Source organism: Taurulus bubalis (genome assembly GCF_910589615.1).
Source record: "Taurulus bubalis genome assembly, chromosome: 3".
Taxonomy (NCBI): Eukaryota; Metazoa; Chordata; class Actinopteri; order Perciformes; family Cottidae; genus Taurulus; species Taurulus bubalis.
The window spans coordinates 5,194,631-5,221,694 of NC_136591.1; the positions used below are offsets into that span (position 1 = coordinate 5,194,631).

General features: G+C 41.9%; 1 protein-coding gene across 1 annotated transcript in view; it reads right to left on the reverse strand.

Annotated features, from left to right (window-relative positions):
- Positions 1-17,339, reverse strand: part of svep1 (sushi, von Willebrand factor type A, EGF and pentraxin domain containing 1) — a gene marked incomplete at its 5' end in the record, with an annotated part of 85,457 nt that extends 68,118 nt beyond the window's left edge. Inside the window, one exon of the mRNA XM_079215078.1 lies at positions 16,791-17,339. Within this exon, the coding sequence (XP_079071204.1) occupies positions 16,791-17,339 (549 nt within the window). The remainder of the gene's footprint in view (positions 1-16,790) is intronic.
- Between the last annotated feature and the right edge of the window lie 9,725 nt (positions 17,340-27,064).

Here is a 27,064-nt window from a genome sequence, read left to right on the forward strand (position 1 = left end):
ATCTTGCAGGCCTCCATTAACCAATTCCCAAAGTTATTAGACTGATTTCCATCCTCTCAACCTGTCAGTTACTGTGACCTGACAGTGTGGTATGTAAATCAACTTGTAGATACTTGATATTTGCCTCAGATACAGCAGACAGTCCATCACACAAATGTCAGGTCATCTTTTTTTCTTCGACTAAGTAGTTTATCGTTACCTGCTAAAACAAGTTTCAAAGCTCTCCCACATTTTAAGATTGGCTGCCAAAAAGCATCGCCCTCAGAGGTAATGCTGAAAATATGTCTGTGTTAAAAAGATAGATGTTTGCAAGATGTTTTTAAAGCGGTCTGTAATTGCACAATGATGAGAAGCCATCATGACTTTAACTTGTCAGAATAAAGGTAAGGAATTGTTCCCTGTGGTGTAGTGTGGTGGATATGCACAACTTGCTGTTAATGGTCACCAAGAGCAAACCCACTAATCTTGCATTTTAAAGATTCCATTGTTAATTACTTCACTATCACTGCAGTAAAGACAGATGAACATACTGTGCTGCTGTCCAGTCTTTTATCAACAGTCATATGTGCCAAATAAAAAGGGACAGCTACACAACCGAGGCACCTATCAGGATATCACTGTAGAAGTAATAAACCAGACGTGTCTGATCTCCATTATCAACCCTGCAGACTAACTGTGTGTTCACACTGCAGAGCTGAGCTGGAAACTAACACTGCAACAGATACTTGCAAGTGTTGCTTCCAAGTTATGATGCATGAAAACATGGCTCTACAAGTGTGGGATGTGTGAGCATTTATACCAGAAGCACGTACCACAATATATCAAACAGCAATCTATGGTTTTCAACATCTCCTGCATTTCCATCTGCACATCAGTCACCCCGATATGGAGTCCCATCCCAGAGGAGTTTTGTATCTCCGATGTATTCGGAGTAGACACACAAAAAGGAACACAATATTTTGAGAGAGGATAATTCATCAATCATTGTCCTTAAGTGGAGGTTTTTAAAACCACAGAAGATGTTTTTGGATAATTGTTAACCTGTCTGTGGTATAGTTGGCGAAATTTTAGGGATGGAAAACTATTCCTAGAACAGAAGAGCCATTACCCGGAAAATGCTCCCAATTTGGGAACCACTAACTGACTTACGGCTACCTAATGATTTAAAAGTCTTCACTAACATATGCCTGTGTGATGTGGATTTCTAAGCAGGCCGAAACTAAGCCCAGTTGGACTTGAGGAAGTGCAAAGGCATCCAAAGTATTGCAGAAGAGTGTGGACAGTCAGTTAATTGCCAGCCTGGACGGCTGTGCGCGTTAGCTTGACGGTTTCTGTCACAACACCATTCATCAAAGTCGACGACTCGACCAGGAACGAAGAGAAGAGAGAGGAGCCGATTCCACAATGTGACGCCAAGGGGAAAGGCCATCTTGGCTGGCAATTGAGAAACTCATTCAATTACAGCCCCGCTGGTCGTCTGGTGCTGTGCTGGCGGAACGAAGCGCTGAGAGAAACATTTAAGGCACTGACTGTATTCCAATCGGACACGGCATTCTGGGTAATTGGACGGGGCGAGCTGGTTTGATTGAGTGGGAGGAAGAATAACAAGAGCAGTCACGGTCTGTGTGCCAGTTGGACGATAGCGGGGTCAGACTGACTTGGCAATCTGCCTCATGTCATGTACCTTGGGGTACTTATATTACATTTCGTTTTCTATGTTCGGCGCATGTGTTTGACATTTTCAATATTTAAATAACATGTTTAGTTTCTCTCAGCATATGCCGTATCAGCATAGTATATCTTTTTTTTAATTTTTTTTTTTAAATGGAGGTCTCGAAATTGCATATCCGACCTCATCGGTTGTATTTTGACATTTTAAATGTTCTCCAACTGGATGCACAATCACATGGTTTGCACAATATGTCACATGTCAATGAGTTCATAGTGAGGTTATTGGCTAATATACGTGTTTGTGCTCACATGATATTTTTAATCAGATGAATACCAGCATACTTAATATGTTACACATGTATTAAGTTCAATAAACCATAAACTAACACAGCAGATTCCTTCAGCTCCAGCTTTTTGGACATGTTTTTTAAATTTTTTTATATCCAGCCTCAGATGTTATTTCATTCTTATACGTCATCAATGCAATGTCCAGGAGTTATTCTGTGATTTAGTCATGTTTTAGATGTTATCTGGTTTGCCTTTAAGCAGAGCAAGTAGGCCAGAGTAATATTATGGTGCGAGTTTTCTTCATTGAGGCTGCGGTTAGTGGAGAAATTCTGCCTCTCTTCTGACAGATTGATCTCTTTATGATTGGTCAGCATCAATAAAGCAAAACCTGATTCATAACATTGATGTTTTGCACAGCTGGGAATGTCGCTGCCACTAAACTGTATCATGGCTGTGTTGGAAATGATCTACATTCAACAAAAAATCGTTTTTCAACAGAATTACGCTTTAAGAAGGGAAGAAATCCCACGAGTTATGTAATATTTGTGACATTCATGGGCTCATTACCTCACTACCCAAACACAGAGCAACCGCAGGAGCATCTCTGAGGCCGAGCTTTGATTTTGAAATAAACAAAGGAAACAGTGTGGTGAAGCCCGATGATTTTCTTGACACCAGACTGCCGTATTGAAAGTGCTTATACGGAGGGAATGATTTGGGGACTGTCGCTGCCTTAAAGTATCCATGAAAATGCACCCCATCTCGTCCAGACTTAGCTTAGACTACACTGTGGAGACAGACGCAGCATTTTCCTTTGTTGCAGTGTGTTGACTGTTGTTGCTGGAGTTGCATTTCTTCCTCATGCTCCTCTCTTTCTGTCCTCCCCTTCTTTCTTGTCCAGAGGGGTTTATTTGTCTTGGCACCAGCTGTTGGTGGAGATTTCCTCTAAAAGAGTGGGGAATTGGAGAGACATCAGTGTTTGTAGCATATGTTAATGGAGAGGTTTCAATTTGTTGACTTGGTCCTCATTGGTCGGCTCGTTGATAAGTTATATTGGACCTCACGACTTCGAGAGGGAGTGCAAGCTTGGAGGTCATTTGAAGAGGAGGACACATTTTGGGATTGCATAGACTCGGCCTGAGATGCCATGGATTTTAACAAAAGCTGTAAAGCTCGCCATAAATCCAGAGCAATGTGGACCATAAGACAAAGTTGCACATGCTTGTTCTCCAAGAAAACTAAAATACCAATACAAATATTCTGTTGCTGGGAAACTCCTGCATTTAGTGTTTGGATACCCTTATTGAAACAGATTATTTTTGTGTGCTTTTGTGTTCGGCTCAGTTGGATAATTCGTATCAGGTCCTGGCGGACGGCTTTCTTGCCAACACAAAGCATTTCAAACATGAGCTAATTAAAGTTCAGGCCAGAGCACATTTGGTTTCTATATTTGGTTAACTACCTGGAACAAGATTTCTTACCGAGGCTGAAAACACAACTAATAAATCCAGAAACGAAAAGCTTGCTCAATTAAACCTAGAGAATGTGAAATAAATCACATTAAGCACACAAAGACAACAGGATGTCGGTATACATGCACTAACTACCTACTTATAGTCATTTAAACTAACAGAGAGACAGACAGTCAGAAGAACACGTACACACTCACTCACCAAAGAAAACAACTCAAATGGAATCTGGCGCTTTCAAACGCTAACCTCCACATAGCAAGTGGTTTACTAATAGACCTCCGCGCCTCAGCACATAAAAACATGTTATTTAGTTTGCCACCACTGGCTCTTTGAAATACTTTTGGTTTCTTCAGGTGCCAATGTGTGACGTTTTTGGTCAATCCTAATCTGAAGATGCCAAAGTAAATCCTTATGCTTAAAGATTTTGTGTGATTTATGTTCCAAATCACAAAGCTGTGGACTTAATCCGGTTTTGTGAGAACGGAGCAGCATTTCAGAAGTATGTGATTGATTTGTAATGTGGCCACAAGATGAGAAGTTCAAATGCACTCGTCAAAAGCAGTTAGTTCCTTTATTGAAAATGCATGTTCCTCATTCAATGTCAGAGGCCAACTGATACATCGGCTTGGCAGATGTCAGAATTCCTTTGGAGCTGATGATGTCACGGTAGGGCAAAAAGACAACTGGGTAAGGACCCATATGCAGGTAGACACAGGTAGCAGAGGGATGATAAATGATGATTTGAATAAAGAAATATCCCAAAGTAAACTTAATGAAATGAGTAACTGAAAATCCAACAGGCAAAACGACACAAGACAGTACCAGGTAAACGGACAAGGGCGAGGAACCGGCAGATGAACCAACACAGACAGAGGAACACAGGGTTTAAACACGCTGGGGATGTGATTAGGCACAGGTGGATTCAATCAGGGGCGGGGCAGACAACTACAATGGCGGGAAAACAAACAAAGGCAGGAAGTGAAGCAGCGTTGGATTGGCCATAGGGAGTACCGGGAGTTTTCCCGGTGGGCCGCAAATTTTATTTGTTGACATTTGTCACGTTAGTCCATCTTCTTAAAGTGGGCTACACACGTTTCGCATTCTGACACCGCAGCCTCTGCATGGGTTGTACCATGCGAGGATGTTCTCCCCTCCCAAATAGAGTTGGTTCGGTCCATTATGGAACCAACCAACTCTATTTGGGAGGGGAGAACTTCCTCGCATGGTACAACCGGTGTAACATGCGAGGAAGTTCTCCCCTCCTAAATAGAGTTGGTTCGGTCCAGAGCCCGTCTTTTCCAAAAAGTTTTCTCAGATAAGCTACCGATAGCTGGGCCGGCCCTACCGCAACGATACGCGTCAGGGAGGATGGACGGGAGGAAGAGGGCAGGAGGGGCTGAAAAAGCCAGGTTGAAAAAAAGAAAGGCGTTGGAGGAGGATGCTGCCAAATGTGCCAAGCTTACCCATTTATTTTCAAGAGGACAAACACAAGTGGCAACTGGTAAAGAGAGACAAAGGCCTAATGATTAGCAACGTAATTATTCGGCTAACGTTGTAGCCTTGATTAATATCGTTGTAGCGTTGTCAACTTATTCCCAAGCAAAATATTAAATTTAATTAAAATATTAGCCTTTTTATATCACCCAAAATATGGCGATCCATAGACTTTGCAAATATTATGCAAATATTGATATGTGATATTGATATTGAAGTATGCAGTAATATGACTATGAATGTAATACTCTCACAGTACAACCTCCTCACAGTTGCTTATCCTGTCATTGGGTTAGCATATAAGTTTATGTTGACTTTGTCCATCACTTGAACTGTTGCTTCATTTATCCAATTTCCACTACCATGGAAAAAGTGGGCCGGTCTTGAGCCTGAAATTCCAGGGCTGAAAATTGGCCCCACTCCGGCCCTGAAGTGAAGTGAACACGGCACGCAAGAGGGAGGGAAACCAAGTTTGTGACAGATGGTATTGTCAGTACCTAGTTTGTCCACCAGAGAACAGGGACTAGTTTGTTACCTCTGAAAGGCTTGATCAGTCGTTTGTGTGAAGGCGTCTGTACGTGTGCGTATCTATGTGTCCATCTGCAGCATATACTAATCGATCCATCAGCCTGATATTTTTTGTGCCGGTTTATGACTTTATTCAATTTTTTTGCTTCAGTAGCGAAAGGAATTTCTGCCAATCGTCGAGGATAAAAAACAAGCCTTCCCTCATCTGTTGCAACCACATTTTTTAGCTTGTCGTGGTTCAAAAACTGACATCCATAGAACAGTTTGGTGACATTTAGAATCGTAGCATCTGCAGATTCAGTCCATACACGATATGTTCTGATCCACTAAAGTTAGGCACGAAACGAGATGAATACATTTTCGTCTCTATTTTCTCTGCCGCCATCTCGGCTACAAAGGAGCCGAGAGAGACTCCTATTTCTGATTCTGAAGAATCAACCTAGTTAGTTAACATGGATAAGACAACAGTATCATTCTCCAAAGCCTCCTCAGCGCCACACCTTTCTGAATCACACATTTCCCTCTTTACCTCTCCATCTCAACAACTCACCCTTCATTTCTCTCTCTCTCTCTCTCTCTCTCTCTCTCTCTCTCTCTCTCTCTCTCTCTCTCTCTCTCTCTCTCTCTCTCTCTCTCTCTCTCTCTCTCTCTCTCTCTCTCTCTCTCTCTCTCTCTCTCTCTCACACACACACACTTCATAATGTGGTGTCAGCAGCACCTATCAATCGCTGAGCAGTATTTTAAGTAAGCAGGAATCTGTGTGTGTATAGGTGTGTGTGTGTTTATGTGTGAATGCACGCTCAGCGGAAAAAATGTTGGGTTAAGAGAGGGAGCACGATGTGTGTAGGAAAGTGTGTGTTCACAAGTGTGTGTGTGTGCGTCAGTGAAGCTAAATCTAAGGTTGCATCAACTGCAAATGAGATGCATTTCTATAAAAAGTGGCAGGTTGGTAGAAACTGCTACTGAAAGTTGTGTTGACGGGACAAAAAAGTCCACTAAGCATTAAGTTTTGAGAGTTAATAAAATGAAACTTTAGAGAGTGAGTGTTTGTGCGTGATTCATGTTTGCCCAACAGGGACTGAAGTGGTGAAATCCGCCCTCATACGCTCGCAGCAGCTCCCGGAGACTCCCCACTTTGTAGATCAGATTTTTATGACAGGATTTACACCCCTCCTCTCGGCAGTCATGAAAGTAAAAACCTCATCTCAGGGGAACAATTAACAATAGGGGTAACGCGCAAAAAATGACACAGCGACGGATGCACACGCTTGATGCAGAAAGGTCTGAAATTACATTTATGCCCGTTGAGGGGATTTACTGACATCTGTGTTTTACAGAGCCGGGAAGTGTAAAGACCGCCCTCTCGAGTCTCCTGTGCTGAGCTCATTCCAACCTCTCACTTCTCTAGAAAAAGATACAGAGGATAATTGTGATAAACTACTGCAAGTTATTTCTTTTGGGCCTTGGTTGAAAGATGAGGTGGTGTGTGGTTATTTCCTCTCTGATGCCTAATTTACATGGGGAACATTGGAGAACAAGGAGGCAAAATACCTCTTGGTAAAAGTGAAATATCCACAATTTTCACATATTCATTGAAAGCGTAAATCACATTTTCTCGTGTACAGTGAAAACACCAAAAGAGGTCACAGTGTGATTCTGATAAGCATCAACAACCACAGAGCCACAGTCATTTCCACTCAGGATTCGACGGGTTGTGGTGTGGTGGGAGCTATCTGGGTGTTTTCCATCCTCCAGCTGACAAATAAACAGTTTTCTCTGGTTTAGATTGACATGCAAAGAAGGGGCATGCACACTTTTTTTAATCCTCAAATCTGATACATAAATCTGATATATTGGGTCAGTAATAAAACAGATCAGGGAGTGGCCATGAGACCAATCCACATTAAATAGTTTCTTACCAATTTTAAATTATGCAATTTATTAAACGTTCTAAAACTATTTAAGTAAAATTAGCAAAAGCCTAAAAGAAATACTAGCGTATCTTAGTTTGGAAGTGATATGTAGATCCAAGTGCTTGGATATCAGAATCAACCACAAGTGGGGTCAGTGTATAAATGACACACACACACATACTGGAGTAGCTGGCTTCGGCCAGAGCAAAGCCCAGTTATTTGACCGCAGCAGCTTTAGCCCGAGGCCAAGTGGGACACTCTCCACAAGGTCCAAACCAGCACATACTGACTGCATGCACTGACGTCTACTGAGAAAAAAACACTGGAGCATTTCCTCGAGGTAGGAAAATTAGGCGCGAGGGAGAAGTGGAGACAAACTGCAAACAGAAAGAAGTGAAAGAGAGACAGACTTTCTGGTGTTCAGGAGAACGGAGACAGTGAAAAGCAGACAGTGATTCCAACAGCAGTTGACCAGACAGCGACTATCATCTCAGAAGCCAAATACTTAATCAGCAATAAGCGTGGTAATTTACAACCTTTCAGCAAAGTCTGCAATAACTGAACAAAAAACTATTTGACAGGAGACACACAGCAAAACCTTTTAAGCCGTCTAAATGTTCTAGAAACACACAGACGACATACGTTGGACAGTACCCCTTCCAACCAAGTTAGATTCAGATCCTCTCCAAACATTTAAGATCCATTCAAATCCACCAATGGCTCGGCTCCCAGCTCCTTCAGGATCTTTCCGACATGCATCAGTGTGTACTTACTAATGAATTGTGTCGTAGACACACGTGTGTGTTCTCCAAACTGCAGTTTATCCAGCGCCCAAAGACCGAATTGGTGAAAATTAGGTGTTCTGTGAAACCTAATCAGACCAGCTTGTTTTCTGAATGGTTAACAGATCAACACCAGGATTTGTCTTGGCAATGAGATGAATGTTAAAACTGAACTTGGGTTTTCCTAAATTTGAGTTGGATTCTTAGTGCTTCCTGAATGGGTAAGATGGCAACAAAAAACGACTCGAAAGACGGATAGGAAGGATAAAGACGGCAGTTGCAGGATGTAGCCTGGTCTCGCTCTGCCAAGGCTACGGCTGCTGCGGGGAATACAGATGGGACCAGGATGCTCGGAGAGCTGTTGGAGGAAACTAATGGCCTTGGATTGGGATGTGAAAAAGTCTCACTAAGTCTCTTCGAAAAAAGGTTTGGAACACAAGGATTGCAACAAACTGTGGTGCTATTGTACAGATTGTTCATTGCTTAGCTTCAAAGCTTTTGGTCGACAAAACGGCTCCTTCACAAACAAGATAATCTGCACTTTCAAGAAGTGTCTAATTACTTCCATAGTAGATGTTTGTCTTGCGTCTAACTGGAAATATTCATCGTTGCTGGGACCACTTCAAAGAGATCTTTGTAAGTGTTCGCTATTCTGACAGGTTGCACATATTCGGCCACGTTCGGCCTCTTTTTTTTTTTTTTTTTTACTGCGCTACATGTATCATGACCTGCAGTTGCTCTCGTCGCCGTGACCGCTGACCTCAGATGACCTTTCAGGCGTATCTCTACGCTGCCTGGCTGTCTGTCAACAGTCGGAGATTTCAAAGGGTCCGAAGTTATCAATACATGGTGACAGTCTGGAGAGCAGCAGTATGAGTTGAAACACATCTGTTGACCGTGTCTTCATGAATACAATTATTCTCGATACTCGGTCCAAAACTAATTTCAATAATCTGATGAAAAACATGAATATTCATGATGATTTAAATCAGACCTTGGTCCGGTTTGACTTCTCATTGCTTTCCGTCTGCGGTCAGTTGCATCAGGCTAGCTTGCACGTTACGTAGTGTTTGTGTGAGATAATGGTGAATGAGGAGGCCTCGGGGCGCTTCTAGACGTTCAGAGGTCGGAAAATAGGCCCCTGTTTCTGGAAAAAATTTGGTGTCCATTTCAGAGAGGAGGGCAGGGGTGAGCAGAGTGTGACGAGAGACGGAAAAGGAGTGCACAGGCCACCGTTAAGTTATAAAGGCATTTTCAAGTCATGGCTAGTTAGTTATGCAACTATCTATCTTTAAACTGACAAATTACTTAACCTACTGAGTTACAGAGCAACCTAATCATATATTTGGAGTTTTTTCTTCTTCTGGCAAATGTCAGTCCGATATTCACTGTCTTTTAGCTCTGATTTTGTTCTCTACCGAACAAAAAAATGTTGGTCTACTGCGTCTGTCTGCCGTCTGGTGCTGGGCAGACAGTGTGGGGTTTTACAGCTTGTTTGACTAATATATATGTAATATAATATGTATATAATATATATATAATAATATGTAATTTACTATCATAAAAGACAAAGAAAAGCTGAAAATATTCCTATTTGAATAGCCCGAGAAAGGATTTAGTCAAAATATTTTTGCATGAGTAGTTCATCTGAAAAAAGAAAACACTTCAAAGCTCACTTTTATTTTCCTCAGTGAAGCATATTTGAGGTTGATGGACAACGTTTTGAAAGAAGAGAATGGAGAGTATTCTGTCAGAATGAATCAGTGTGAAGACGCCCAGAACCTGAGACTATAAAGCATTTCTTCCTCCTAAACCCAAGACACACACACACACACACACACACACACACACACACACACACACACACACACACACACACACACAAGTGTTGTGTCTATGGTCTCCATCATCATGACAATGTAAACTACACGTCAATCAGGTAAAGTAAAGCATGTGTAAGGAGTGGTCTTGATATACTATTTAAAAGTTTGATAATATTGAGAAAAGAAATTACTCCGATTACAAAATGATTTTAGGCCATGAGGGTAAAGTGTGGGATGTTATTAAGTCAGCAGTTATGTTAAGATATCTGCTTACAACTAAATTAAATTAGAAATATATCATCGTCTACTTTTTTTTAAAAACTGACTCTGTGGTAGCACCTATACTTACCAAAACCAATACCCTTTGTAATAAAGTCAGATCCGTTATACATTCAGTCATTATGGAACTAAATGTTTAAGAAAAGGTTTGAGAGGAAACAGAAATACAAGAACTAAATGTTGGTTTTGTGAGCCAGAAAGAGGAAGAGAGGAAACAATTGGAAAACCTTGATTCTAATCTCGTGCAGGATTCCCTCTCTGAAGGGCTGCATGATGATGATGATTATTGATAGGAAAGAAACGTATTTTCTTTTATTATTAAAAAATATTCGTCATAGGTTAATATATTAAATATTTTGTATGCAAACCAACTACATCATCTGCGCTGAAGTTTGCACACACTTAAAGTAACACATCTCAGCTTTAAGAGCAGAACTGAGATCATTACTGTACTGCTCTACTAGATCTCACTATCTTGTTTCTGAGGGGAAAAAAGCAATGTTGTACTTTAAAGCCTCACTTTACTGTCCTGATAAATTATTTCACAGATATATGAGGTGCTCTGAACATAAATCCACTGCAGACTTTACATTTGAAATGTGTTGTCTGGTGTCTGTGGACGTTCCTGTCTCGGCCTCTCTGTCTTATCTGGCTGGAAGGTGAGGTGCTCCACCTTTCTGTCTCATTCAACCCTGCCGGAGAACCTCCGACACTGAGGAGGAGTAGGAGGAGGAGAGGGAAGAAGCAGACGGACTGAGGGGGAGGAAATGATTACGGTTGAGATGGCGGGAAGTGGCAGTTACACAGACAGGAAACAGATACTTTTCTTATCATCTTATCACGGTTGAGTCCAGCCTTGGGGACCGGATCAAAGAGATGCACCTTGCTTTCATTTGTGGCAGTGGGCACTTGTTTGCATCAGCTCTTTCACCAGAACTGCATTAGTGTTCTCTTTTTCTTCCACAGGGAGGTTTAAAGGGGAAATAAGTTAATTCTCTGGGTTAAAAAGTAGCTCTCCATGTTATCTCCCTAAAGTGTCACTTCCCCGAATTGCATACTGGAGTGAGAGTTTAGCTTGAATTAAGTGCTGGTGAGAATTCACTGACTTGTTTAAAATGTCCCCTGTGACTCAGCCAAGAGAATAAAGAAACGCTCCAGAAAGCAAATGTATTTGAGAAAATGAAAAGGCCGCTGAAAATCAGCCGCCGTAGACAAAAAAAAATCCAGCGTTCAGGTGATGGATGGTGTTCATTTCCCCCCTTCATTTGCTGCACTCCACGTCTCATGATCGGTTATTCAGAAAGTCAGGCGAAGGCTCTGACCCCTCAAACGATAGCATCGAGTGTGAATGTGTGCGTGTGCGCCTGCGAGTGTAATGCGTCAAAGCTGATGACAGTAACGTTCTCCTGCCTGACACGCTGCTGGGGAGGTCTGCGGCTCTGGGGGAGAGAGCATGATTGAAAGGCATGAAAATGGGAGAAATGGATGAAACGGCTGTGGGCCACGGGAATGAGACGGGGTGCCTCAAAAACCAAGACCTCCATATTTGTTTCGCTTATTGTGGTCTGGTAAAGCTCAACACAGAAAGGCATCATCTCGAGGAGAGCTTGTATTAAGTGTGATTGACAAGCATTCTCCTTCTCTGAAAACATCAACTTGGACTAAACTTCGTACATTTTACTGGACAAATGTGGGCTCCGGTTCAAGTTTTCCAACTGGAAAAACATGGCGGCTACTTGAAGAACTGCCAAATTTCTGCTTAACTATCCAGAAAAATGTGTTTCTGAATAATATGAGGTGACGGCTAGAGCTTATAGTTGCAGTTTATTTTACATCTACAAAGACTATTTAAATGAAAGGTGGAATCTAAACATCTCCACACACTTTTCGACTAAAATCATGAATGAAAAGGTTTGAGCGACTCGGGTCGGATTTACGACTCGAGAGCTCCGTGTTGAGGGCACAAGCACAAGGTCTATAAATGCAAGGACATACATTCTCATGCATGCACTCCAGTTTACAGTATTATTACATCTCTCTGATATAATGACAACCATGCAAAGACATGCAGCTGGTCCATACACTATGTGTGTGTGTGTGTGTGTGTGTGTGTGTGTGTGTGTGTGTGTGTGTGTGTGTGTGTGTGTGTGTGTGTGTGTGAATAATGAGTGTGTGTGATCATTGGAGGAATCTGAGGAAATTAACACACCTGCATATTTCAGTATATCAGAAACACAATGGCTGGCTGAGCAGAAAGCTCCTTTTATTAAGTGGCTAACGCCTGTACACTACTGTAAAGTCTGATTTGAACCAGACTCAGGCAGAGCCGAAGCCACAGTCAGGTAAAACCATTACTGTGAATAACCACCAGAAAGAGCTACATTCTTTCTATCAATTCCCTGACCCAGGGCTTTTTCCCCTCTTTCTTCCACATTTTTTCCCCTCATTCTTCCATCTTTCTCCCACTGCTCTTCACACGCTGCCCATCTGTCTATGTCTTATGCAACTAGGAAGACTGACTTACACGGGGAAGCCGCCAAGTCCAGTTTAGCGGTCGTGTTTCTTTGCCAAAGCCGGGCCTGCCCGCCGAGAGCAAGAGGGGGTTTTAACTGGCAACCCAGAGGCGAATCTTCCGGATGAAGACAAATGATGAGACAAAAAACATGTGATGACGGGTTTATACAGATACAGTCCTTTCTCTCCCTCTCAAGCGGACACTTGAATCCAAAGCAAGCTATAATTAACACAACAATGGAAAAAGCCATAATTCCTGGATCAACAAGATTACCAGCTACCACTAGAATGAAAAACAAAAGGCCTTGAGCCATATTCCCTTGAAGATATTCGGTCATGTAAAAGGCAAATGTATGGAAAATAAATTAAACACGAGCTAAAAAGAGCCGGAAAAGGGATTGACTTTTTCAGGGCAATTATAGCGAGCAGAGAGGAATGGGATGTGGTTCAGTTGATGTGAACTACTTCTGTCTCAGGTACAGTACAGTGGCTATTCCTCAGAGGCCTGGAAGCCTTTACTGAAAGTCATCAATCAGCTCCCGTGCACGGCGGTCATGAAAGTGCTGGAAAACTAGAGTGAGTGATGTCATCAGCTACCAGGTAACCATGTTAGACGCCAGGTTGAGGAGAGACAGATCCCGAAAATGAGGCACGGTGAAGCCTCGTGACAAAGTGCTGCAGTCTTAATAAACTCATCGTGTCTGACATTTATCCTCATCTGCATTATTTCAAACACACAATAATGTGCTGGTTTACATCAGTAAAGAAAAGAGAAAGGGAAGAGTTTCAATACGTTTTGACTGCTTAATTTGCATGCGGACATACTTGCCTAATGTATGCTCCGAACAAATTGCGTTGGCCAGTTATGCGTTGTGAAAAGTGTGCGGGAATCGTCCCTCAAGCTCTCTTTTGTCATTCTTCTATTACATTTCAAGTGTAAACCTGAGTGAAAAACCATGAATGCCCTCAAGGAAAGACTGTCAGGGAGTCTAATTTCTTCAATTAATTGCATCTCACCACTTTCACGCCTCCTTGCCACGCCTTAAGAGTGTGGCCATTCAGCACAGCTATAAACACTTTTACTTTTAGATGCGGTCGGGAAACACTTTGTACAACAAATGACCTCATCTTGACAGAGCTAGACAATGATAAAGTGACTTATTTGGCTATAACAAGCCTATATTACCTCATTTCACTCAGATCAATATATTCTCAAGTAAATTTACCGAAACTAAGTGGAGATATCAGAAATGCCAGAATCAGAATTCCCTTTGGAACCGAACGTTGATGCTTTAACTTACTGTCTGAAAGTATGGGGTGAAAAGAGAGACAGCAGACAGACAGACAGATAGCAGAGACACAGAGTGAGACAGTGATGAAGAGTGCTGGAGGAGAGCCCTGTCTCTACATGCACGGCTGGTGGAAAAATGTCTCTCTTAATGGATCCCAGCTTTCTGCAGCACTTATAAGAGCCAAGACCAGCCAAGGGAATAAAATATGGCATTATTATTATTATACTGCAATTATCAATTATCCTCTCTCTCTTACTTTCTCTCTTTCTTTATAACACATATGCACACGTTAACACACACACACACACACACACACACACACACACACACACACACACACACACACTTCATTTTTCCCTTGAAGCCGAGGATGGATACACAAGCGCATGAAGGCGCGTGTGCGGGCAAATGCGCAGAAATACAAAGTATGTGCACTCACACACACCGCAAAATTCCCAATTTGACGCACTTTGAGACAGTCACCCGACAGTTCAGGCGGTACAAGACGACAGCCGGATATGTGCTTTGTAGATTAGTGTTAGCAGACCCATCCTTTACGCAGCTAATGGAAAGAGACGACAAACGTTCCTTTTTTTCCTCTTTCCAGTCAGATTCAGACAGATGATTAAATAATGCAGAGATCGTGGCGATAAATCACAGAGAGGCCTGTTTTTTTTTTTTTTAACATCGCTTCCCCGGTCATGTGAAGACATAGTAAATGTCAGACTGAATCCATCAGGTGTGGGGTGGTTTCTGGAGCACCGACTGATCTGCTGCTTCTCGGTCTGTATCTGCTAGGCTCATCTATCTTTCCAAAAGATCTCAGCTCTGTGTAGGCTGCACGGAGCTCTCCCATTACTCATACATCGCTCAACTCAGCCTACGGACGCTCACAATGCAGACGCAGTACTGGAAAGAAATACAGCCGTGTGTTTTGGCCATGATGAGTGAAACACAGAATGAAATTTAATCTTTCATTTTTGTCAGACTTTGAATCAATAACAATGTTGGGAAGCCAATTTAAGAGCCTGAGCAGCAGTGTATGTTCCTTTTTTTCCATAGCCATATTTGGCTGATGCAGACTACTACATCGCTTGATAAATCACCTCAAAACATTCTGAGTGTTTGTGAACAATGATAAAGGCACTAAAGTTACCCAGAAAGCCTTTTCTTGGTATTGTTGTGGTCTTTAGCAGCTGGGTTGCAGCCAGCGGTCTCCTTATCAGCACTTAACTGAGGATGGCAAGCTGAAAACCTGTCCTGAGGGCCAAGCTTTCAGCACTAAGCTGGAGGATACATGCGGTCCAAGGCAATTAGCTTTGAACAGGGATGGACTGTCACAACTCAGCTTACCTACCTCTTGGTAAAACTAGGCTGACATGATTGACATGTTTTATTGACTAATGGAAAGTTAGTGTGGGAGCATCAAGGTGGACCAGGTTTGAAAGTGATCATCTTCTGAATATAGTTTTGTTAAAACTGATGGTTTTTGTTTTTGTCGCACGGTAACAACCTTTTTATTCAACACTTCATCATCACTGCACAGACACAAGCTTCGCTATCTGGACTTCCATCAACTGTTTTTGGATGTATTTTTGTCGCCATGCTATGATGTTAGCCATTTGTCCTTCCATCTGTGAGGATGCAACAACTATCAGCAGACTGCAAAATCACATAAAGTAGCTTGAAAACAGGCGGCAGTATTTCCATGTTAAGAGACGCCAAAAGCACCTGAATCTTGTCTTGTGTATAATTCAACATAATGCTCACAAAGCTTCTATAAGCCGAGGTGTGTGTGTTTACACAGGACCAGCCCCTATACCACCTACACAGCTTTTACAGCTGGGCTATTTGGACTTGACGGATGAACTGTGCCATATGTCCTCGGTGTGTGTGTGTGTGTGTGTGTGTGTGTGTGTGTGTGTGTGTGTGTGTGTGTGTGTGTGTGTGTGTGTGTGTGTGTGTGTGTGTGCTCACGGGTGGTTTGGTGTCAGGCAGCTCCAATCAACAAACCATAAACAAGCTAACATTTTGACCCCTTGTAATCCCGCACAACCACCAAACCTTTGCCTCCAGAACCAAATCAGCCGAACAACCGGTAATGCTTCTGTTTAAGAGACAAACATGTCAGGAATAATAGCACAAAGTAAGAGGAGTATTTGGCAAAACCGTAACAGTAATATTCACATTCATTCAGAAAGCTTCATCTACGCCACGCTGCCGACGATTCACAAACCAGACGAAAATTCTTACTTAGTCTACTTAGTCTTGCTATTTGTTCCACTTTTGTAAACCCATTGCTTCAGTGTTACATGCACGTAGTTCATTTTTGCTTATCAATGGGCTTCTACGTGCATGCATCTGCACATCACTCTTAATGGTATTTTTATGACTGGAAACTCCTGAACAATTAGCCGGCGAGCGGCTTCCCCTCCGGTGTGTAATTGAGAGGAGGCAGGAGCAGCATCAGCAAGGACATGCAGGGCCTCATTAACAGCCTTACTGAGCCACAATCACACAACAGGCTGCAGACTACCTGACACACACGCACACACGCACACACGCACACGCACACACACACACACACACACACACACACAGGTTTATGAAAAGCAACATCAGGTTCATTATGAAGAGCTAAGCAAATGCTCATGAACGCACCTGCAGGCACTCTTAGTCACACAAACATGCCTCACTGGCATAAAGGTTCACTTTATCTTCAGGTCTGACTCACCGCTGCCCTCTGGAAGGCTCCCTTTGTGTAGGTGCCGCCTCCTCTGTAGTTGATAGCCGGGATCTCCTGGTTGAACAGGGAACACTTGTGCTGGTGGGACTTGGGCGCTGAGATGTGGTCCACCCTCGTCACTACGTGGGTCTTGGACGAGAAGGTGACCAACGCCACCCGCGTGTTCTCGGGCGCAACAGGAAAGTCGGACAGAATCTTGCGTACGAACCTCAGCTCGCTCAGGAAGTTATTTGCCCCGACGCTAGACGACTCATCCACAAGGAAGACCAGGTCCAAGCAGGAGCTTTTCTCCCGTAGCTCACGGACGTTTCGTTTGAACGCCTGGCCGAGGCGCTCCACTTTGCGCTCTGCACTCTCTGACAGGTTGCCGGCTGACGAGGAGGAGGTTAAGGTTGGCATCTGCCTGGACCGGCGGGACTGCAGCTGGGGTTGGGATTGTTGGGCTGCCGGCCAAGCTGCGGTCCATACATCCAGGATGCACAAGACCAAAAGGCAAGATGTCCATGATGGTGTTAAAGAGTACCTTTGAGGAAACATAGTGACAGTCAGCACAACACCTGCACAGAAAAGGAGCTTTGATTGAAGAAATAAAAAATAAAAAAAGACAACGTGGATCCTCTTCTCAGGGGGATTCAGTGAATTTAAATATTTCCTATGCCTGTGTCAGCCTCCAGAAACATAGCAGACAGCAACAGTTCAGTGCAGAGTTCCTCAAAAGCATTGTTGAAAGAAGATGAGGATTCTTCTCTTTTGATTCAAAATATGCGTCCGTCCATCTGTTTCTCTCTCTCCAGTGGAAGAAAATTCCGGTCCGGTCTGGAAAAATGTTTCAGCTTGCTGACTGTGTCCAAAAATAAATCTGTATATCTGTCTTTCTCCTTGCTTTGAGCACAGTCTGTATATTTAAATGTATTGTTTGTTGAGAGTTTATAAATCTTGACGTCCTTTCTCTCTCCTTCTTCCTGCCACTTCTGTCTTCGAGTCAATCTTGTAGTCTGTGCTTCAGATCCAGAAGAAAAGCCAAGCCTCTTCAATCTTCTTTAGTCCTGGTGTGCTGCCCCTCAGGCTCCTGTTTTCCTACGTGACGCTCCTGCCTGCACCGTCAGCCAAGCACTGAATGCTTGTTCCCCTCTTCTCCCCAAATCATTTAAAAAAAACACACACGGCGGAGGAGGACGGAGGGAAAAAAGTTGAGAGACAGAGAGAGGCTGAGGGGAAAAAAGGGGGCAGTCCAGTCGTGGCCGTGAAGTCCTTTTTTTTCCTCTTCATCTCTCCTCCTCCTTTTCTCTCACCTCCCCCCTCTCCCTGTCCCTCTCCCTGTCCCTCTCCCTCTCTCTCTCTCTCTCTCTTCCTGACAGTGAAGTGAGGTTCGATGTCAGTGCAGTGCCTTGTCTGTCAACTTGTCAACAGTCCCAAGAAAACATCAGCTTCAGCCACTGTGATCAACTCCATATGTCCACCCTGAGCACATCAGGTAACAATGAGATCAAACAAAGTGAGAATTAGAGGTGGGATGAAGGGATAAAGGGAGGAGAGGGCAAAAAGATTTAAGATTTAAGAAGTAACATCACAGAGGCAGAGTTTGGCTCAGTTCGGAGGAAGGTCTGAAATGTCGATCTGTCTTTCAGAGGTAGGAAGTAGTTCAGTCTGCTCTGAATACATGCTTCGTCAAATCATCACTCTTTTATCAGCTATCATTTCCTCTCCCTCCTCGGCTCGCCTTCTCTTTTTGTATCTTGTTCAAGAAGCAAAAACATGAGAGAAGAAACTCTTTAGATTTGTCTACTTTATTACTTTCTTCCTTCACCACAGGGACTCTGTGACTATGCTGTTTCTCTCCAGCTATTCAATCTCTTATAGCCTCTCCCTCCTTCTCCGTCTCCCTTTGCTGTCATGTTTTCCTTCTGTGATTTTATCTGTAACCAAAACAAAAGGCAGCCGGTGTCACAGTGGCACACTGCGCCTATTAAACCGAAGGCCTCAGATTTACAGCAAAGAGCTGACTTCACAAGGAGCTGTCGGGGCTCACGAAGAAGAACGAGTCAGAAACCAGAACAGAACAAGGAACAAAACATACAGAAATGAGGGAGATCGAGACAGGGACCAAAGTAGAAAATGAGATACACTACATGTGGACTTCTAAGTGTTACAACTGCATGTGGTTGTGGAACATCTCATTCCAAAACCATGATAATGCTGCTTAACAGCCTCCATCGTTTGGGGAAAGCTTTCCACAAGAGTTTGGATACCGGCTGCAGTGATTGGCTCCCGTTCAACTACAAGAGCATCAGTGAGGTCGGGCACTGAGCCGGAGGTACGGGCTCGCAGTCAGCTTTTAAATTCATACCGAAGGTGTTGGATGAGGCTGAGGTTAGCGCTCCGTGCTGGCCAGTCCTGTTCCTCCACGATAAACTCAGAAAACCATTTATTATACCGTTGTGAACGAGGGCTGCAACCCATTATTTTCTTGATTCATAGTTTGGTCGATGATATTTCAGAAAGATGTGAAAATGTCCATCACAATATCCCAGAGCTAACGGAGACGTCTTTAAATGTCTTCTTTTGTCCAAGAAACAGTCTAATCACATAAGAAAGGGACATGCAGAAAATCATCACAAGTGAGTGGCTGGAACCAATTAATATTTGGTGTTTTTGGTTGAAAAATTTCTTAAATGATTGACATTGATCTTCTGAAGATCAGGTAGCATCAATCAGGTTATAAGGGGTCGAGTCATAACTATGAAAAACAGCCAGAGAGCGTAAAAAGAGACGTCAGCAGCGATGTTGGATACCTTTGGCCAGAGAAACTAAACAAACAGATAAAGGAGAGCAATACGAAAGAGAAAGTGAAGAAATTAAGAAGTAAAGAGCAAGATGAGGCGATATAAACAGAGTTGATTGAGTGTGTGTGTGTGTGTGTGTGTGTGTGTGTGTGTGTGTGTGTGTGTGTGTGTGTGTGTGTTTCCACCGCAGCAGTCCACTCAGTCTTAGACACACAGTGTTTATTAGCCTGTATGAACTCGGCTTTCTCTGTCTCTCTCGTTTTACAGCACTGGAAACTTCTGCACCAAAGAGGTGGGAATAGAAATTAGCGTCATGCTGGCCAGATAAACTGACTGACATAAAGAGACCAAAACACACACATACACACACACACAGACCCAGGTCAACACACAGATGCAGATAGACACAAAAAACACAAGCTCTTGCACATGCTGAAAGGGGGATGAGCACAGCTGTGACTTCCTGCTTGTTGGCACTAGAGACGCCTCACCAGACTTTCGTGGGGGTCCCAAGGGAGACAAGGGGGGAAGGGGGGGTGGATGGAGAGTGTGTGTCGATTCGGGGTTGTGTGTTGGTCAAACTGTATATTCAAGCTAAATCTGTGAGGGAGAGTGGCCTGTATGTACGAAGAAGATATCCACACATTTTGAATAGTATGACCAGGACTCTGTAATTCCACTGTACTATCCTATTGATTGAAAAGAGAGGTTTGAATCATGCTGTGATGTTTTTACCATTTCAGTCATAAAACAGAAAGACTTTCTTCTTCTTCAGTGTTAAAATGTGCAGCAAGTCTAAACAATTTAAAATCCAAATAAAGAAGTTGTTGAGAGATATCAAATTAAACAAAATACAAAAACGACTGAACAAATAAGCACACATATGCTCATTCAGTCGGCCGCGGATCAAATTTAATGTCTGCCTTTCGAAAATTCCAGACAATTTAAGGCCCTTTTTTTTAGACCTGGGCTTTCAAAAACAAAAATTAAGAATTTTTTTCTGAGGATCTGTGGGAGGCATGTCAACACAGGATGAAGGATGTGTGCAGAGTTTCACACGCTATGTTTGCAAACGTCCACACAAACACACACACCGAGCAAACAAATATTGGAAAGCAGAAAAACTGAAAATGAAATGACAGATAAGAGTGCGAGTCACATAATCTGAGAATAGTTTTTTTTCTGTGGTTTGCACTCCTCGGATGCTAACACCATCTCTTGGTCAAAGTCAAAATCAAAGTCCACATATAGTGAATACAGATAATAATAATAAAGTAGCACACACTTTGACAAAGATATCGTCGGGCCTCTAACAAAGTACCTTAAATGCTTGATCTACTTCATAGTCTATAAAGATTAAAATATGTTGCACAATAATCAGAAGGTCAGACACTGAACACTAACCTCTGGTTTCTCCTACACTCCTTCTTCTTCTTCTGTAAAAGAAAAAACACTCAGAGGTCAAAGTCTGTAGAACGAGAGCATCTTTATTCCATCTCGTATACAATTAAATTTGCGACAATGTTGCTTTATTTGCATAAAAGTTTCTGAAAGAAGCATCAAATTAAAAGTAGACAATATTCTAAATATGAATGTCAACACAAGGTTTGGATTGTACGCTCACACCTGTTCTCTCACCTGTTGGAAGTCGCCTGCCAGCAGGCTGGAGCAGCTGATACAGTAGCTGCAGCTGACGACACATTCCTCGTGTTTCTTGGCATTTCTGTCCTCAACGATGAAGCACATATTTCCAAAACTTTCCTCCACAGCCCAGTTTGATTTAAAAGCAGGTTAAATATTTTTACTGTGTGAGCTCAGAGAAAATATGTTAGGTTTTCCAGATAAAGTGGATTTAAAGTAAAGTATTGTGTTGAGTTTACTGGTTTGTTTGAGGGTTGCACATATGTTATGTCATGTCCTTTCATTAGTTACATTCCAACAATATAAATCAATGATTATCATTCAGGACAAGTACAAACTTGCTTCTCAAATTTGAAGATGTGTTTCTTTTCTCTGATGGTTCATGAAATATATTTTGGTTGTGGGCTGCTAGTCAGACATAAAAATAGGTCACATGTCTGGAAAACTGTGGTGGGCATTTTTTCATAATTCATTGCATTTGATAGACTAAATCATTAATATAAACAGACAGATTAATCTATTGAACAAATCTATATTTTTGATATCCAGAAGGCTTTTAGTATTTCTCTATTTTCAGTTTGTGAGATATATTGTGTATTTGGATCACTAACTATTGGGAACTACATTTCCCATGAGCAATTGCAAGAATACGCACAGGTGAGCTCTATTTTAAATCATTATTAGATTTGAGGTCCCCGTAATGTCACATTTGAACGATATTCACAATATTGTAACACTCCTGTAGTCCTATACTGAAAGTTATATATATATATATATATATATATATATATATATATATATATATATATATATATATATATATAACGTTATGTGTTGTTGTATTCAAGGCTAATGCTATAATTTGCTAGTGTTACAGGCCGTTTAAGACAAACAAAACTAGCCACCACAGAGCAACATTGAAGCTTTGTCTCGTAGGCGAGCCCGTTCACGCCAGCTCACGATGTCTGAACGTTTTTAACTTTAATTAATTAGTTAATAATTTGAGCAGCGTCAGTCTAATGTTAAGTCTACACAGCCATTACACAACCTCACCCTCGTGGTAGTTGTATCCGTGCCTCTTAACGCTGTAAAGCTAAATTAAACTAAAGCTCACGTGTAGTTTACTCTTAGAGCCAGAGTGACGTCGCACTGCCCCCTGTAGGTGGCTGCATGCCAGTACAATACAAATGGGAAGAGGCTACAATGACACAGTACGGCCGCTTGATGGCGCACTATTATACATGTGTGAGGGAACCATTGACCATTAAAGGAAAAAAAAAGTTATCAAAGCCTTTACTGATGCAATTTAAACATCCATACCACTATGGATTAATGCTCACTTACCCATATTAAAAAAAGTCAGAATATCAAAATGCTCTTTCAAGTCTTTCAAGTCAAATTGTTGTATGGAATACTGAGTACCCCTTAAAGTAAAAGCATTAACAGAAAATGCACTTTAGTAAAATAGTAGCACCCATAATGCAGAATGTGTTTGTTATTGCTGGATTATCAGTACAGTAAGGATGTATAGGTGGAGCTGATTTTTACTGTTGGGTTGTTTTACACTATATTACAGAATCTGAATTTATATTTATGTGTGTGTACACATACATGGAATTTGACTCCGGTTACACATTGCTCTCATCGTACATAATAATAATAATAATAATAATACAATGCATTTGTAATGCACTTTATATTTAAACAATCTCAAAGTGCTACAGAACAGAATAAAACAAGAACATTTTTAAGATATATTTAAAAGCAAAGCTCATAAAAGATATTTTAGCAGTACGCTTTCTTAAAAAGGTGAGTTTTTAGGTCCCGTTTAAAAGCCTCTGCAGTCTGTGGGGCCCTCAGATGGTCGGGGAGGGTATTCCACAGCCTCGGGGCTGCAGAGGAAAAGGCCCGATCGCCCATAGTGCGGCGCTTGGTTCTGGGGACTTGGAGGGTATTTTTGTTTGCAGAACGGAGGTTGAATGAGGAGGTCTGGGGGGTGAGCAGTTCTTTTAGGTATTGGGGGGCATGTCCGTGAATGTACTGATGAGTAAGGAGGGAGAGCTTATACTCAATTCTGTGTGGGATGGGGAGCCAGTGTAGTGATTTCAGAACGGGGGTGATGTGGTCGTATTTGCGGACTCTTAGCAGGATCCTGGCAGCGCTGTTTTGAATATATTGTAGTCTCTGGATGTTCCCATATATACATATTATATACAATAAACAAGATAAATATAAAAAAGACATTAAAGACAACAGTAGTGTAACCAAAAGGAAGTTACGTTAAATCAAATGTTTGGGTTCATCTGTTTCGTTTTTGTAGTTTAAATGTGTCACAACGAATATGGTCAGTGAAGTTATGTGATAAAGTTCTGTGCAGTGTATAATGTTTCACGACCTGAATGATTTCCAGTAATGTGGATGTGAGTGTAGTAGGTGTCTGTGGGTGGGTAAGTGCAGTAAAGGGTGTGTTCCCCAAAAGAGGGAAGTAAGTGCACATGACAGTATCACATCTGCTGAACACCAGAAGTCACATTTTGCTCTCGTTGGTTGTTTCTTAAATCTACTCAGCAGCTTGTCAAATACTATTTTGCAAGAGTTCGAGCTCTGCACGTCTGCAGCTCATTTCCTTCAATGCCGCCGTTCCCTGCAGAGTTGTGTATGGTATACGAGTATGGAAGCTCATTAATGGGAAAAATATGAAGCACCATTTTCCATGGCTCCCATGTCTGCTATCAGATCCTCGGGTCTAGGATCAGGCCTGACTGTCCAAGGTCCCTTTCAAATCAACTCCCTTTTTTTTTGCTTTAGAAATTGAATTATGTGGACATCGAATTTGGGTTGTTTTTTCCAGGGGTCACTTTCAGATTTTTATCTTCATGGATCCAAATTATTGAGCTTAAACACTGCTGCAAGAGCACAAGATGAATTGTGTCAATGCATTTGAGCTTTGAGGCTTCACTTTTCTCACTGTTTTTAAAAGCCCTACACTCTCAGTCTTGGCAGGTTGTATCCTTAGGATATTCTTAAATAATGTTGTTGTTGTCCAGCTCGCAGAGTTAAGCCAATATACTATATACAATATACAATATGACATCACTCAGCACTTTTCCTTTTTCACCTCTGCAGTCTGTTATCCTCAATCAGTGTTTTTTCTGTTTTCCTCTAGGGACAAATGTACACTGATTAATTGTTAATACCTAAACATGTCCATAACAGAATGAGCTCTCCCTTTTAAAGCTCATCAGTCACATTTTTTACACTGAACCTACCAAAACAGCTGAAGAAATTAGTGAGCGTAGCTTTTCATCTGGTTTTGAGCACAAATCTGTTCCTGCTGGCTCTGCAGATTGATAGCAGCTTTCATTTATTTTGCGTTCATGTTTGCTTGCTAGTTTTTGTCATTAATGAATCTCTGTGGACAGATATGGATGGTCAAGCTTGGCACAGAGCCAGACTGCAGCTTGTTGGGTGTGTGTGCTCCTGCACAGACACCTGGAATATCAATACGTCAGCATGATCAGAATGCAGTGTGCATCTAGTCAGTGAAGCTGTGCATTCATAATAATAATAATAATCTGACTTTATTTCTGACTTTATATATCTATATGTGTGTTAGTGCGTGAGCTGTAAAGCTGTGTCAGAAGGCAGTGGTAAAACTAATGGCTTTATGTTTAGCTGTGACTATTTATAGTCCGTGCTGCACTCAAACGCAGCATAAATATTTCATTCATCCAACCAGCCTGCAAGAAAGTGACGTCCTTGAGGTAGAAAATCGACCGCACACGCTCAGATTTATCGTCCTTTACTGGATAAACTCCCACATCACGATCTATAGCTGCACCCGATCAGGTGATCCCCTTCACCAAGGTTATGATCAATCAATACACAAAGTCTCTCAATTTCAGATTTCATAAATAGTGACCAATTCAATAAAAACATTTTTTTCTGTATCACGTCTTCCACAAAGATCCACACTCAAACATATTCTTTAGGCTTCAGTTTTCTCTGCCACACATTCACACAGCAACACACGTGGGAACTGATGAGTACGACTGCCGACAATATTATGTCGTGCGTCTTGCCTAAGGGCACTTTGAGATGAGATAAGATAGAACTTTATTCATTTAAAAGGAAATTATTGAGCCAGAGATCAAAGATTCCAACAGAAGAATAAGAAGAAAAAAAACAGAGTACAAATTTAAATTGTGTAACAGCTATGTTCTTAGCTGCTGGGTGATTGTGCATTCACACAAAGACAGTTAAACACACGCACGCACGCACACACTAAAAGGGCTGAGTACGTTTGAGACCAAAGAGAAGTGTCATCGTGGGAAAGATCCACAAAGGAGACAGGTGTCAGATTCTACACCTTCACGAGCGGTCGATCATATAAAACACACATACACACACACACACGTTCGCACACATCAACACACACAAAATCCAACAAATGCAGACAGTCAGCAGACCAGCAGGCCCTCTCAACCTCATCCTATACTGTGAAATGTGCCTTTACAGTACGACATTTTAGTTCAACAAAGAACACTCAACACAAGGTCCAATTCTGAGTTTGTTCCAGAGCTTTAGACTGTTTCTCACGTCTTCCTCATCTGATTGAGTCAATAAACAATCCTGTTTAAAGAGAGATCACTGCTGTCAGTCTGATGAAGGCTTCCCTCTTCAACCATGGCAGCAGATGTATTAATCCATTAGTTGTGAATATATACAGTGTATATATATATATATATATATATATATATATATATATATATATGTATATATGTATATATGTATATATATACATATATATATACATATATACATATATATATATATATACCGCTGGAGAGCTGCCTTTTCTCTCGATTTATGAATCCATGTCGGCATAATATCAACTGAAATATTAAATGCGCTGAAACTGGATTTTGACACATCTTTGAGACATTATCTCAAGATCACCTTGAGGCGTTTTTCATTTCTGTTTTTTGACGTTATAGTGTGGCTAAACAATCAAACAAATTCGTAACTATGTACATTTCCTCAAGATATTTACCACACAGTCTGGGGCAGTTGCCTGCTCTGTCCGATTGATAATCCAGCCTCGACATCTGGACAAACGCATCTGTACATAATGTACAGCTGCACAAAGAGCATTGCGCAATACATGTCTGGATACACAAACATGAGTCAGATACACAAAATGAAAGCTTTACACCGTAACCCTTCTGTTTGTCTCTTTCCTCTTTCTCTGTGAGAGGAAGCAGCATAGGGAGAAAGAAAGAAGGGAGACAGTTTAGACAAAGAAGAGGGAGAGAAAAGGTCCGGTGAGGTAGATGGAGGTAAGAGAGTAAGATGAGGAGGTCACTTCTTGAGGCAGCGAGAACTGGATTCAGCCAGACTTCCTTAAAAACAGCCTCGACAGTCGGGGAGGAGCTGGACCGAGGGGGGAAAGGGGGAAATGAATCCGAGAAATGTGCACACACACACACACACACACACACACACACACACACACACACACACACACACACACACACACACACACACACACACACACACACACACACACAGACGCAGAGACACTCGTAAAAAAAGAGGATACTAAATGTGCTGCCTCGTGACAAACACCCCGATCTGAGTTTTCATGTCCTTCTCACTCCTCCTAAGAGAGGAAGTGTTGAAAGGGTTGATTAAGGACATAAAAGCACACAAACACACTCAGCTGATCAGGATTCCTGCTCATATCAAATCCCTTGTTATTTTTAAATGCTTTCTGCTGGCAGTTGTTAAATAATGAATTGGGAATAAGATGCACAGAATAAGCAAAGAATTTGTTTC